Genomic DNA, 14282 nt, shown 5'->3' with positions numbered 1-14282 from the left:
TACGCCCACTGACTCCCACAGCTACGGACTGCACTTTCTCCACCCCACTTCCTGTAAGAACTCTATTTCATTCTCCTAGATTCATCGTCTCTGTTGCATCTGCTCTCATAATGCCACCTTCCATATGTGCTTCTGATATGCCTTCCTTTTTCTTCAACCGAGGATTCCCTTCTACCGAGGGTGACATGTGACTCAACCATGTCCATTCTATTTTCACGCATGTCTGCTCTCACCCCTTTCTCCTCCCTCCATGAACCACAATTGGGGTCCCGTTGTCCTCACCTTTCACCCTACCAGCCTCCACGTGCAACAACAACTTTTATTTATATAGAGTCTTTAACGTAGTAAAACATCCCAAGGCGCTTCACAGCAGTGTTATAAGACAAAACAAATACATTTGACACCGAGCCACATAAGAAGAAATGGCAGATGAGCTAAAGCTTGGTTAAAGAGGTAGGTTTTAAGGAGCGTCTTAAAGGAGGAAAGAGAGGTAGAGCGGCGGAGAGGTATAGGGAGGGAGTTCCAGAGCTTAGGGTCCTGGCAGCTGAAGGATCATCAAAGGATCATCCACCACCATTTCTGCCACCTCCAGCGTGATCCCACCACAAAACATATTTTCCCCTCCACTCCCGTTTCAGCATTCTGAAGGGACATCTCCCTCCGCGACGCCCTGCTCCACTCCTCAATCACCCCCAACACCCCCTCCCCTTCCCACGGCGCCTTCCCGTGCAAGCGCAGGAGATGCAACACCTGCCCTTTTACCTCCTCCCTTCTCACTATCCAGGACCCCAAACACTGCTTCCAGGTGAAACAGCAATTTACTTGTACTTCTTTCAATTTAGTATACTGTATTCAGTGCTTATGACGTGGTCTTCTCTACATTGGGGAGACGAAGCGTAGATTGGGTGACCGCTTTGCGGAACATCTCCGTTCAGTCCGTGAACATGACCCTGAGCTTCCGGTCGCCTGACACTTTATTTCTCTGCTCCACTCCCACTCTGACCTCTCTGTTCTCAGCCTCTTGTACTGTTCCAATGAAGTTCAACAATTTCAGACTGTAACCCTTGTCCCTATGTATTTTTCTTCTTTTTTTCCCGTTTTTTTAATCTCTTTTCCATGGCAGCTGTTGATGATTCTGTCATCTCCATTTTCACCCTATCTAGACTCATCTTTTGTTTCTTAACATGTCCCAATACCATCTCCTTTTGCCTTGCACCATCATTTCGGTTGTCTCTTAACTTCTTCTGCCTTCCACTCAATCACAGAACTTCCCTTTTGTTCTTTCCTCCCCTCCCCGCTTTCCCTGCCTCTATACTTGCTGAAAAACTTGTTACATCTCTAACATTTTCCAGTTCTGACGAAAGGTCATTGTCCAGAAAAAGTAACTTTGTTTCTACCTCCACAGATGCTACCTGGACTGCTGAGTATTTCCAGCATTTTCTATTATTATATGAGAGATTGGGAAATGTTGTTGTTCAGAGGGACCTGGGTGTCCTTGTACACAAATCACTAAAAGTTAACATGCAGGCACTGCAAGAAGAAAGCAAATGGTATATTGGTCTTTATTACAAGAGGATTTGAGTATGAGTAAAGGTGTCTTACTGCAATTATATAGGGCCCTGGTGAGACCACACCTGGAGTATTGTGTACACAGAGAGGGAGTGCAACAAAGATTCACCAGACTGGTTCCTGGGATGGAGTGACTGTCCTACGAGGAGAGATTGAGTAGACTAGGCCAATATTCTCTAGAGACGGTTTACTATGTTAAAGGCACTATATAAATACAAGTTGTTGTTGTTATTGTGTAGAAGAATGAGAGGTGATCTCATTGAAACATACAACATTTTTTGCAGGGCTTGTTAGGATAGCTGCAGGGAGGATGTTTCCCCTGGATGGGGAGCCTAGAACCAGGGTTCACAGTTTCAGAATCAGGGGGCAGCCATTCAAGATGGAGATGAGGAGAAATGTCTTCACTCAGGGGGTGGTGAATCTTTGGATTTCTCTACATCAGAGGGCTGTGGAGGTTCAATCGTTGAGTATATTCAAGACAGAGATCGATAGATCTTTGGATATTAAGGGAATCAAGCGGTGTGGGGATAGTGCAGGACAGTGGTGGTAGAAGATCAGCCATGATCTTAGTGAATGATGGAGCAAGCTCAAGGGGCCAAATGACCTGCACCTGTTCCTATTTCTTATGTTCCTCTTTTAAGAGGTTACTTAAAACCTACCTCTTTAACCAAGCTTTTGGTCATCTGCCCTAATATCTCCTTTTGTGGCTCGGTATCAAACTTTGTTTTCTTATGCTCCTCTGAAGCACCTATTTTATTACATTAAAGGCGCTATATAAATATAAGTTACTTTTGTTGTTGTTTGGGATGGGGGTTGAAAGGGAAATGTGGACCCCAACGACTTCCTGTCTCCTCCTCCAATCACTCGTGCTTCCCCCACCCCTTCACTCCTGTCACATCTCTAACCTCCTCACCTTCCTACCCTCTTCCTTCCATCTCAACACTACCATTGTATCCCTCCCTTTCTTTTCTTTGTTGTTACTCACTTCACTCTTAACTCTCTATCCACTTTCCCCAACTATACTTGCTCCTCTCAAATGTGGGTGCTGGGAGACTGGAGGCTCCCACACCTTCAACAATTTCTCTCTTCCATCCCCCTCCTAGCCTCACTCGCTTCCTGTTTCCCTCCAAGGCTTTGTTTGCTTTTAAGACAAAATGTGTGGTAAAAATGTGACAACAGCAAGTCAAATTGTGCAGACCTGAAGTGCACATAGAGATATAAACAGAGTGGTCCTGAAATTCTGGCCTTGCCGGGTCCGTACGGAATAAGTATGGACCTGACGAGGCCTTGCAAAAGCCGATTTTTGGCGCGCAATGCACATGCGCCAAAAACCGGCTTTTCTGATCTGTCAAAATATCTCTTGACAGATCCTCCGCATCCCCGGGAGAAGGACATCCGCATAGGCAAGATTGGCCTATTTGCCCATCTCTTGCCCAGTGAATGTCCTTCAAACTCTTATGCCTGATAAAAGCAGGTGCATAGCTTACTTTTACCAGTGTAAGAGTTTTAAAACATGTAAAAATAATATTTAAATACACATTTTTATAGTAAAAACCCTGTCCACTAAGGTAAGTTTATTTTAAAGCCTATTAAAACACATTAAACAAGAAATACCAAAAATATATATTTTTCTAAAACATTTAATTAACATTAATTTCAATTAATTTTAAATATGTGTGGTGTTTTTTTTATTTGTTATGTTGTGTTTGGGTGTTTAAGGGAGTTATTCTCATTGATAGTAATGGGAACTCATAAAATCAGAGTTCCCATTACTGTCAATGAGAATATTGTACTCCAGCTTCTCCGTCTGTATCTAGAAGACGTGGACACGCTGCAAAGCTCATGGAAAGAAGGCCTCCGACTGGAATCCAAGGTGCCTCCAGGACCACCAGGTACATTCGTGGAGAAATTTCGGGTCGGAGGCATTCATCTCAGGGCCACAATATATATATACATTATGTACAATACACACATACTGTTAACACACAGCACAATACACTTTGGCTATTTAACCCACAGCTGTGTGATATGGATACATATTGACTGTTCAGCTCACAACACTATGATGTACATATATAAATAGCAAGAGTTTAACTCTCCGCATTGTGATAATATACATATGTAGTGTATATCACATATGTGAAGCTGATTAGATTTCATGGTATTCCGAACATCTGCCCTCATTACTATTATTTCCGTAATGTACTTACGAATGACTCCATGAGACAATGTGTTGTACTCAAACTGTAGTGACCTTGGTCCTTTATTCCAAACTCCAGAGTGAGGCACAAGCATGGTGTGCAGTCTTTTATACTGGGCCCTGCCACCAGGGCAGGAAACACCGGTCTCCACCAGTTGCACCCTCTCGTGGTGCATGTATATACACAGTGTAAACCTTATTGATAGTACATCAGGTAAACAAGTCTCCATCTTATGCATGCACACAGTGACTGCACAGAGAGTACATCCATAGTCTGCATATACAACAATTACAACTATCAATTAAGTAAGCCAAAGCACACTGATTCTTCATGATCTAACATGGCTGATCGAAGACAATTCTAGAAATTTCAGACTATAGGAAACAGTAAATGTGGATAAAGGGTCTGCTGTAGAATGATTTCAAATCAGTTGTTTCAGTTTACATATTGCGCGGCTAAAGGAGTGGTATTCTTCAATTACCATTGTTAATATCTTGCACGTACAATACTATTGTAATGCCAGTACTAACCATCTGCAATTAAAACATCTTAATTTAATTTTAATTCAAATAAAGTGGGAATGCTACAAAAATAATTCAGTTTAATCATCATTCATTTATACACTACGCATGTAAACAAAATACTGCATGAATTCTTACTGATTTGCCCTAATTTCAGCGACCATTTTTTAATTTGGTCTGGGTTTTTAGACTGGAGCTGTGCATTCCCTTATACCAGCAGATAGCTTCATTTTATAGACAGGCTGTGGAAGAACAACATATCTAATAGGCTCACAATCAAGTTAGTTGTTGATCTGGAGGGAAGTGGTACCAGCTAGTTGAGGATTAGACTAGATTAATTGACATTTTTAAATAAAGGAAGATAAGGATAAGTTGCTCCGTGTGGTATTTTTACTCTCTTGGTTCATGTATTCATACCAAATTCCAGAGCACTGTTTAATGATATTGCTAAGCCATATAAAATTAATAGGTTAACAACTTTATTAAAATAGTGCAGACTGGATTATGATACAAAACCATTCACCAAGCATTAAACATCACAGAGAAATTTCAACCCCCCCCCAATTTAAACTAGATAAAATATTTAACAAATACAGTTTCTTTAAAAAACACCAGATGGTTTTTACTCCGAGGATGTTATCATTACAGAATTTTCTGATCAAGTGCCCCTCAGTTTGATTATTAAATATTAAACAGAATGATTGTGCATTGTTTTTCATGTATTCCTTGTTCTTAACAAATTAACTATGTATTTCACAAACAGCACATGTAGTACTGCAAATAAAATGATCAAATTGAGGTGAAATATGCATCAGCAAAAAATTGCACAGATATAAGAACATAACATAAGAATTAGGAACAGGAGTAGGCCATCTAGCCACTCGAGCCTGCTCCGCCATTCAAAAAGATCATGGCTGATCTGGCCATGGACTCAGCTCCAGTTACCCGCCTGCTCCCCATAACCCTTAATTCCCTTATTAGTTAAAAATCTATCCATCTGTGATTTGAATACATTCAATGAGCTAGCCTCAACTGCTTCCTTGGGCAGAGAATTCCACAGATTCACAACCCTCTGGGAGAAGAAATTCCTTCCCAACTCGGTTTTAAATTGGCTCCCCCGTATTTTGAGGCTGTGCCCCCTAGTTCTAGTCTCCCCAACCAATGGAAACAACCTCTCTGCCTCTATCTTGTCTATCCCTTTCATTATTTTAAATGTTTCTATAAGATCACCCCTCATCCTTCTGAACTCCAACGAGTAAAGACTCAATCTATCATAATAAGGTAACCCCCTCATCTCCGGAATCAGCCTAGTGAATCGTCTCTGTACCCTCTTCAAGGCTAGTATATCCTTCCTTAAGTAAGGTGACCAAAACTGCACGCAGTATTCCAGGTGCGGCCTCACCAATACCCTGTACAGTTGCAGCAGGACCTCCCTGCTTTTGTACTCCATCCCTCTCGCAATGAAGGCCAACATTCCATTCGCCTTCCTGATTACCTGCTGCACCTGCAAACTAACTTTTTGGGATTCATGCACAAGGACCCCCAGGTCCCTCTGCACCTCAGCATGTTGTAATTTCTCCCCATTCAAATAATATTCCCTTTTACTGTTTTTTTTTCCAAGGTGGATGACCTCACACTTTCCGACATTGTATTCCATCTGCCAAACCTTAGCCCATTCGCTTAACCTATCTAAATCTCTTTGCAGCCTCTCTGTGTCCTCTACACAACCCGCTTTCCCACTAATCTTTGTGTCATCTGAAAATTTTGTTACACTACACTCTGTCCCCTCTTCCAGGTCATCTATGTATATTGTAAACAGTTGTGGTCCCAGCACCGATCCCTGTGGCACACCACTAATCACCGATTTCCAACCCGAAAAGGACCCATTAATCCCGACTCTCTGCTTTCTGTTCGCCAGCCAATTCTCTATCCATGCGAATACATTTCCTCTGACTCCGCGTACCTTTATCTTCTGCAGTAACCTTTTGTGTGGCACCTTATCGAATGCCTTTTGGAAATCTAAATACACCACATCCATCGGTACACCTCTATCCACCATGCTCGTTATATCCTCAAAAAATTCCAGTAAATTAGTTAAACATGATTTCCCCTTCATGAATCCATGTTGCGTCTGCTTGATTGCACTATTCCTATCTAGATGCCCCACTATTTCTTCCTCATAGATAGCTTCAAGCATTTTCCCCACGACAGATGTTAAACTAACCGGCCTATAGTTACCTGCCTTTTGTCTGCCCTCTTTTTTAAACAGAGGCGTTACATTCGCTGCTTTCCAATCCGATGGTACCTCCCCAGAGTCCAGAGAATTTTGGTAAATTATAACGAATGCATCTGCTATAACTTCTGCCATTTCTTTTAATACCCTGGGATGCATTTCATCAGGACCAGGGGACTTGTCTACCTTGAGTCCCATTAGCCTGTCCAGCACTACCTCCCTAGTGATAGTGATTGTCTCAAGGTCCTCCCTTCCCACATTCCTGTGACCAGCAATTTTTGGCATGGTTTTGTGTCTTCCGCTGTGAAGCAAAATAATTGTTTAAGGTCTCAGCCATTTCCACATTTCCCATTATTAAATCCCCCTTCTCATCTTCTAAGGGACCAACATTTACTTTAGTCACTCTCTTCCGTTTTATATATCGGTAAAAGCTTTTACTATCTGTTTTTATGTTTTGCAGATGTTTACTTTCTTAATCTATCTTTCCTTTCTTAGTCATTCTTTGCTGTCGTTTAAAATTTTCCCAATCTGCTAGTTTCCCACTAACCTTGGCCATCTTATACGCATTGGTTTTTAATTTGATACTCTCCTTTATTTCCTTGGTTATCCACGGCTGGTTATCCCTTCTCTTCCCGCCCTTCTTTTTCACTGGAATATATTTTTGTTGAGCACTATGAAAGAGCTCCTTAAAAGTTCTCCACTGTTCCTCAATTGTGCCACCATTTAGTCTGCGTTCCCAGTCTACTTTAGCTAACTCTGCCCTCATTCCACTGTAGTCCCCTTTGTTTAAGCATAGTACCCTCGTTTGAGACACTACTTCCTCACCCTCAATCTGTATTACAAATTCAACCATGCTGTGATCACTCATTCCGAGAGGATCTTTTACTAGGAGATCGTTTATTATTCCTGTCTCATTACACAGGACCAGATCTAAGATAGCTTGCTCCCTTGTAGATTCTGTAACATACTTACAGATTCTCAAAATCAAATAAGGTACAAAAAAATTCTCAGGACAATGCATCTGTAACTGCAAAGCTACATGCCTGTTGCTGCAATAACAAAAATATAATAATTACAACCTCTTGGTATTCTTGCCAAAATTGTCTCGTGCAAATTGGCTTCCTCATTTCCTATGTTACAACAGTGACTACACTTCAGAAGTACTTTATTGGCTGTAAAATGCTTTGGGATTTCCTGACGTCATGAAAGATGCTGCACAACTGCAAGCATTCTTCAAAATTAAGCAAGGAATTTTTTTTTTTTAACCTCAGTCTCTTTTTATTGCTCAGGCACAGACATTTTCACAATGATTTTAACAAATAGTTTAACTGTAACTTTATTGAGGTCTAAAGTTAAACACCCGAAGCATGCATTCTACTTACATAGTTCTTCTTTAAATCCGTGTTTGTATGGTCAATACCTAGAAAAGAAAAGGAGAGAATAAACAAAACAATCACAGAGCTGCGATGTTTATGTGAAAGCAAACCACTGTAGGGACTTACGATCATTCTGCCCCACAAGTAATGGACAAGCAGTGGAAAGATAGAACAAAAAAGAAAATAGAAAAGGCAAAGAGGAGGACGGCACAGGATGCGGATGAGATTCCGAAGCGTGGAAGCATGAACGACTTGATTGTGATCCTAAAGCCACACCATCAGCCATGCAAAACAAGGCTTGCTGCTTCTGCTGCTAAAACAAAGCAATGCCGTTCTCAGCAGGAGGCCAAATCTAAAGGAAATTTTATTCAGACTGCAATGCCCTGAGATTGGGTTTCATAAAAGCTGCTTGGTGAGATGGGTTACTGTAGATACAGTGGGTACATGTTTTGCATATGAAAATACAGCAATAGAGAATGCACCTGCTGATTGTACATCTGGAAAATGTGTGTTACCAAAAGAAATAGCACTGACTTGGACAATATATTGAACCATTAGCAGATTTCTGAAAACAAGCAGCACTGATAATAAAAAATGCAATCAATACTGTGCTCTGTTAATCTAAACAATGTAGTATTTTGATATATCTTTGATTTCTCTGGTAGCATCTGTTCACTATATAAAATAAGTGACCAATGTTAAAATATGACAGTTCCTTCTCCTTCTGTAACACTACTGTATTTCTATAAATAGTGCAGGAATTAGAAATATTGCATACCTTTGACATATTATTCTAATTCCTTCATAATACTTACAATTATTATTTTACAAAAGCATTACATTGTATTGTCTGTAAGCTATAGATACGAGAAAGGAAATTTCAGCCTGCAGTGCAACACAATTGATTTTTCCCCTAAAGTAAAGATCATTACCAAATGAGATCTATTCTTTATTTATTTTTATGTTTTGTTGTTTTTACCCCTCCTTTTCAAAAATATTTTTCTATCCCTTGTAGGGGGTTTTTGCTCTGCCCAATTACGGGGGTCTTTGGTGGCTGTTAGTGTATTGGGCCTCTCTGTCCCTTCTAGGGGACGGTCCAGCAGCTTATGGCTTGCTGACCACTAAACTGGCGGTTTCAAAGTGCCCTAGCACCCCTATCTGGTTCAAAGTTCAGAATTTTGGTGGATTTTGAGCTTCCACAAGGAAAAACAAAACACTCAGAGACAAGTGGTCCTTGGAACAAAAAAAAACGGGTAAGTCCAATTTATTAACCGCGGTAAGTTTCCAACAAGGTCAAACTTCATCAAAACACATATCTGATACACACTTATAAACTATGAAAATCTATGGGAAGAAACGGACACAATGAAAACCTTACACAATTTTATCTTTATAAGACATTTCCAAGACCACCCCCATCCCCCTTTTTACCTGACTGACCCAGGCTGACAGTTGGGAAAAGAAACTCCAGGATAATACTTACGATCCCTTTTGATAGTTATTTTTTTTAGCCTTAGGATGGTTGGTTTACGGGGTAGCTGGAGTGAATGTCGCGCCTCTTCCAGTTACTTCGGTCTCCGGTTCTTCAGCTGATTGGCCTCGGAGCGTTGTTCGGTGTGCGGCTCGGCTTCTTGAGACGATGTTGGGCCTCTCGGTAGTTGGGTTGTATTTCTGCACACAAGTCGAGTCCAGGGCCCGTTTGATGGTAGGTTTCCCAGCCGGTCACAGTCCGCCTCCGTTCTCTCTCGGTTTCTGTCTGTCTGTGACAGCTACTGCTCCTCGACTCCTTCTCCTACTGCTCCAGCTGCTTCTCCCCTCGGTGGTTCCGTAGGTCCTATAATTGTATCCAATTTAGTTCTGGCCTTTTCGCGCCCAAACTCAGTTGGTGGTCCATTGTGTAAGTTTGGGCAGGGAGATAGCTTTGAATATTTAATCAGAAAATGTCACAGGTACAGGTAGGTGTGAGGGCAGGGGTATTGTTTCAGTGCACATTGGTGCCTCAAAGACTGCTGGTCCATTGTAACATTCCTGGGAGTCAATTGGTTTGGGCCTCCCCTTTGATGGGCCGTCACCGCAGTGATCGCAGGACTATTGTCCACTGTCTATATTAATTAGGTAGATGATGGTCCACGTTCATAATTTGATTAGGGGTGAGTCATATTTTCGAACTGGGCCAGGTAGTCCCCATTGGTTGAGGATTTCCCCACTTCAGGCCCGACTCGACCCCTGATTGGTCTGCCAGAATGCACTTTTCCCCCATTGGCCAGTGCCTCTGTCTCGCTTGTGAGCCAGACTCCATAATGTCTGTATCCGCCCACACATTTCCCAGCCTGCCTGGTCTGAGGATTTTACTTGGCCAAAAATGTTCATTTAAAATGTATAGGACAATCCCATCTTGGTTTTCTTGTCCTTAGGGTGTTCCAATAAAATGCGGCCATGGATTTTTGAACCTTACTCCCTCTTCAGTTTCCCTCCCTAAATTGGTAACATTTCCCAAACAAGAGGAAAGATGACAGCCAACCTGCTCCCAGGCCATCACCAACATTGCTTTAACTTAGGCCCTCATTTTCCTCCCTCATTTGTGAAGGAAAGATTTTAAGTAGCAATTGTACAATAACCTGAGGTTACAGACTAACTTTGCAGAGAATTAAAAATGACAGTGGAGATTCCAGTATTCTATGGTATCATACAATAGCTGTCAGCCTTTGTTTGGTGGTTGTACTCTCTCCTCTGAATCAGAAGGTATTATTGGGTTCAAGCTCCATTCCAGGACTTGAGCACATAATCTAGACTGACACCTCAGTGCAGTACTGAGGGAGTGCTGCACTGTTGGAGGTGCCGTCTTTCAGATGAGACGTTAAATTGAGGCTCTGTCTGTCCTCTCCAGTGGATGTAAAAGATCCCATGACACTATTTGAAAAACAGCATGGAAGTTCTTCTGGTATCCTCGCCAACATTTATCCCTCAACCAACACCACTAAAGCAGATTATCTGATTATTGCTGTTTGTGTGACCTTGCTGTGTGTACATTGACTGTCACATTTCCCTACATAACAACAGTGACTACACTTCAAAAGTACTTCATTGTTGGTGCTTTGGGATCTCCTAAGGTCATAAACGACCCTATATAAACGCAAGTTCTTCTTACCAACATGCAGCATGGTTCTGCCTTGAATTTTATTTACATAGTGGTGGTTGACACTATGTGCTGCTGAAACCCTTATACACTCCTTTGCCACATCCAGACTCAATTGCTGTCATGATTTTCTTGTTGGCCTCCTATCCGCCAATCTCCGTAAACTCCAATGTGTCCAGAATTCTGCCACACCCATCCTATCTCGCTCTAAGCCCCACTCACCCACCTCCCCATCCTCACTAACCTATATTTACACCTCATCCCATAATACATTCAATTCAAAATCTTTGCCCAAGTCTATAAATGTCACCTATCCCTCCCCCAGCCCTGTTCCACTCTTGCTCTGCAATATCCTCCAGTCCTAAAACCTCTCTTGAAGGCACCGGTCTTCTGACTCCGGCCTACTGTGCATCCTTCTGCCTTCCTTCAACCCACCATTATTGATAATGACTTCAACCATCTCGGTCGGCCCTGCTCGTTGGAATTCCCCCCTTAATCTCTCCATATCTACATATCTCTTTATAGCTTTAAAAATCTCTTCAAAATTGATCTGTTTAGCCTAGTCTTCATTCAGCCGTTACTGACTTAGCATCTATTTTATTTCTGCCTATTGGGAACTGCCTTCCTTTGGATTTAGTTTTACATTAAATGCAAATTGTTGTCATGCTGCATTTTGCTGTTTTTCACCACAACTTCCTGTCAATCACATGGGTCAGAGCCAGGGGTGGCAAGTTAATGTCAGCACTTTTCAGTGTACAAACTGGTTTGGATCCCAAGTATTAAAAGTAAAATAATCACAAAACAGATCTAGTCAGGTTGGTTTCTTTAGTGATGACCTTTTAGTCTGAAAAAAAATCAATCACAGGGCACTCTGCAGCTTGAACCCATTCCCCAGCCTGACACTGCCAGGATAATGGTACAGCAGCAAATCCTGGTTCAATATGGTGTTCAAAACTACAGAGGGGTTAATGCCATTGACAGTATGTTTTGTTCATATGTAGACAGACTCATAATGAGGAAAGATTGGCCATTTATCCTGCTGAATTGCAACAGTGCTGAAATATATCTGAATGCATCATATTATGGTATCAAACCAGTCTAGGAACAGAGGACAATAGCAGATTATATTGAAACATAAAATCTAAGTTGTTTTGTATTATATTACAGTGAATGAATGTATACGCTTGAGTATTTACATTTCCTTACTTCCACCTTGTAAGAGGAAAAATAGATTTGGCATTAGGAGTATAAACGAAATGTTTTAAGTTAGTTAGCCAGAAAAGGTGCATAGCTGAAGTCCTTGGCATTCAAAGTAAAGGTACAATTCGGACATGCCTATCTCCAGTACTCCATAAACCTCACTGTGTCTCAACGGTTTATTAACACATTGGAATGTTATCTTATCTCTCTTGTCTTGACCATATGGAGTTTTTCCATTGTCACTTTAGAACCCTTGCCCTGTTTATCTGCCCCTCTGGGTTTCCTGTGATGAGGCCTTCTGTAATTAATAATTCTGATATGTTATTTCCTTTACACAACCTTATAAAAGTGACCATGACAAAGGCCTATGTCCGAGGTCCATTCCCAACCCTGCAATTATTACAAAGCTCGATAGCCCCAATAACCAACCCAAGTAGAATGCCGCTAGGTCAGCACATTCTATCAAGATGAGGTCACCCTAGAGAAGGCCTGAAACTGCCTTAAGACACTGGTCTGTCAATCCAAGGTATTACTGATAAGGTAACCAATCAGGAGTCATGGGAGGTTGTATTGGGGAAGTAAAAGGGTCTTTGAAATTGTATAAAAGATGTATGATTTTGCTGTTCGCAGAGCGTTTCCACTCACAGGCGGCTGTGTTGAGAAATTGCTCCCGGACCGTTCGTGATTAAAGATCATTGAACCTTGCCTTCCGTCTCCGTCTATTAACTTCGAAGGTGGCTACATGGATTGGGATGAGTGTCGACCCCTTATATCATGGGGTCCGCCCGTGGAAAGAGAAGCCTTTCCACTATCCCCCTACAATTTGGTGTTGCGAGCAGGGTACAGATTTCCCGAACGGAACAATGATCCAGCTGTTGGGGTGAGTATGTTTTGTTTTACCACCTTCAAGTTAGAGCTGTGACATTGTAAGGAGGGAATAACATCTGTTCAAAAGAACCAACTGTAGTAGGCCCTGGAGGGACGGAGGCAGAGGACAAGGATGATCAGAGGATGAGAGGGGGTTGAGGGTATACTCTGAGATGTGCATGTGTAGGAGGCACGGCAGTGCGAGGGTCCGATGCAAAGGGAAGACTACATGGACTAAATATACCTCATAGGGCCGAGACATATTGACCCAGAAGCAGTACAGGTGTACGGTGCAGAGACGAGACATATTAACCCGGAAGCATGGCGGTACAAGCGTATGGCGCAAAGGGCAGACATATAGACAACATCCTTGCAGAGGCGAAACATATTGACCCAGGAGCATGGCAGTACGAGTGTACGGTGCAAAGGGGAGACATATAGATGACATCCTGCATCCTGAACATGAACTAAAGGGAATACCAGAAACCCCTATAGTTTCTGTTACGTTTAGAATAACTCCACAAGACTGTATATCTTAAGCTCAAACTGTTATGACCTTGGTCTCTTTATTGTAACTCCAGAGTGAGGAGGCAGCATGGTAGACTGCCTTTATACATTGGGTCTCCCACAGGTGCACCCCCTGGGGCAAGTCTTACACATTGGCAATGTTTACATACATTACATAATTCCCCCCCAAAGTCTTATGTATAAATTATTTACAAGTTGAGGTGATCCGGGGCTCTGCGTTCCCGGGTTGATCGTGTGAGTTGAAGTCCTGGCTTGGGTCGGTCAGATCATTGCTGCGCTGCAGTGTGGCGGGTCTGATCGGACTGTCGCGCATGGTGGGTTCATCCTTGTGGTTGACTGCAAGGTCGATTGCTGGTTGGGTGTGTGTGGGTGGATCAATGATGGTAATGTCCTCTTCAAACTGCTCTTGGTTGTCAGTGAACCGCAGTTTGGTCTGATCCAAGTGCATCCTGCATGTTTGTCCATTCAAAAATTTGACAACAAACACTCTATTCCCCTCCTTGGCTAACACAGTGCCAGCAACCCATTTGCGACCATGACCATAAGTAAGAACAAACACAGGGTCATTAATGCCAATGTCGCGTGATACAGCCGTGCGATCGTGGTACATGTTATGCCGGTGACGCCGGGTTTCTACATGATCATTGAGAT

The 14282-nt window shown here is 42.2% G+C and overlaps 1 protein-coding gene across 1 annotated transcript in view; it reads right to left on the bottom strand.

Moving 5' to 3' along the window:
* Positions 1–14282, bottom strand: part of LOC139274800 (PC3-like endoprotease variant B) — a 994028-nt gene that overhangs the window by 481076 nt on the left and 498670 nt on the right. The window contains exon 6 of the mRNA XM_070891493.1: positions 7907–7944. Coding sequence (XP_070747594.1) covers positions 7907–7944 — 38 coding nt within the window. The remainder of the gene's footprint in view (positions 1–7906; positions 7945–14282) is intronic.

The sequence above is a fragment of the Pristiophorus japonicus genome, chromosome 10 (genome assembly GCF_044704955.1).
Source record: "Pristiophorus japonicus isolate sPriJap1 chromosome 10, sPriJap1.hap1, whole genome shotgun sequence".
NCBI classification, from domain to species: domain Eukaryota; kingdom Metazoa; phylum Chordata; class Chondrichthyes; family Pristiophoridae; genus Pristiophorus; species Pristiophorus japonicus.
This window is presented reverse-complemented; position numbering and strand designations above follow the sequence as displayed.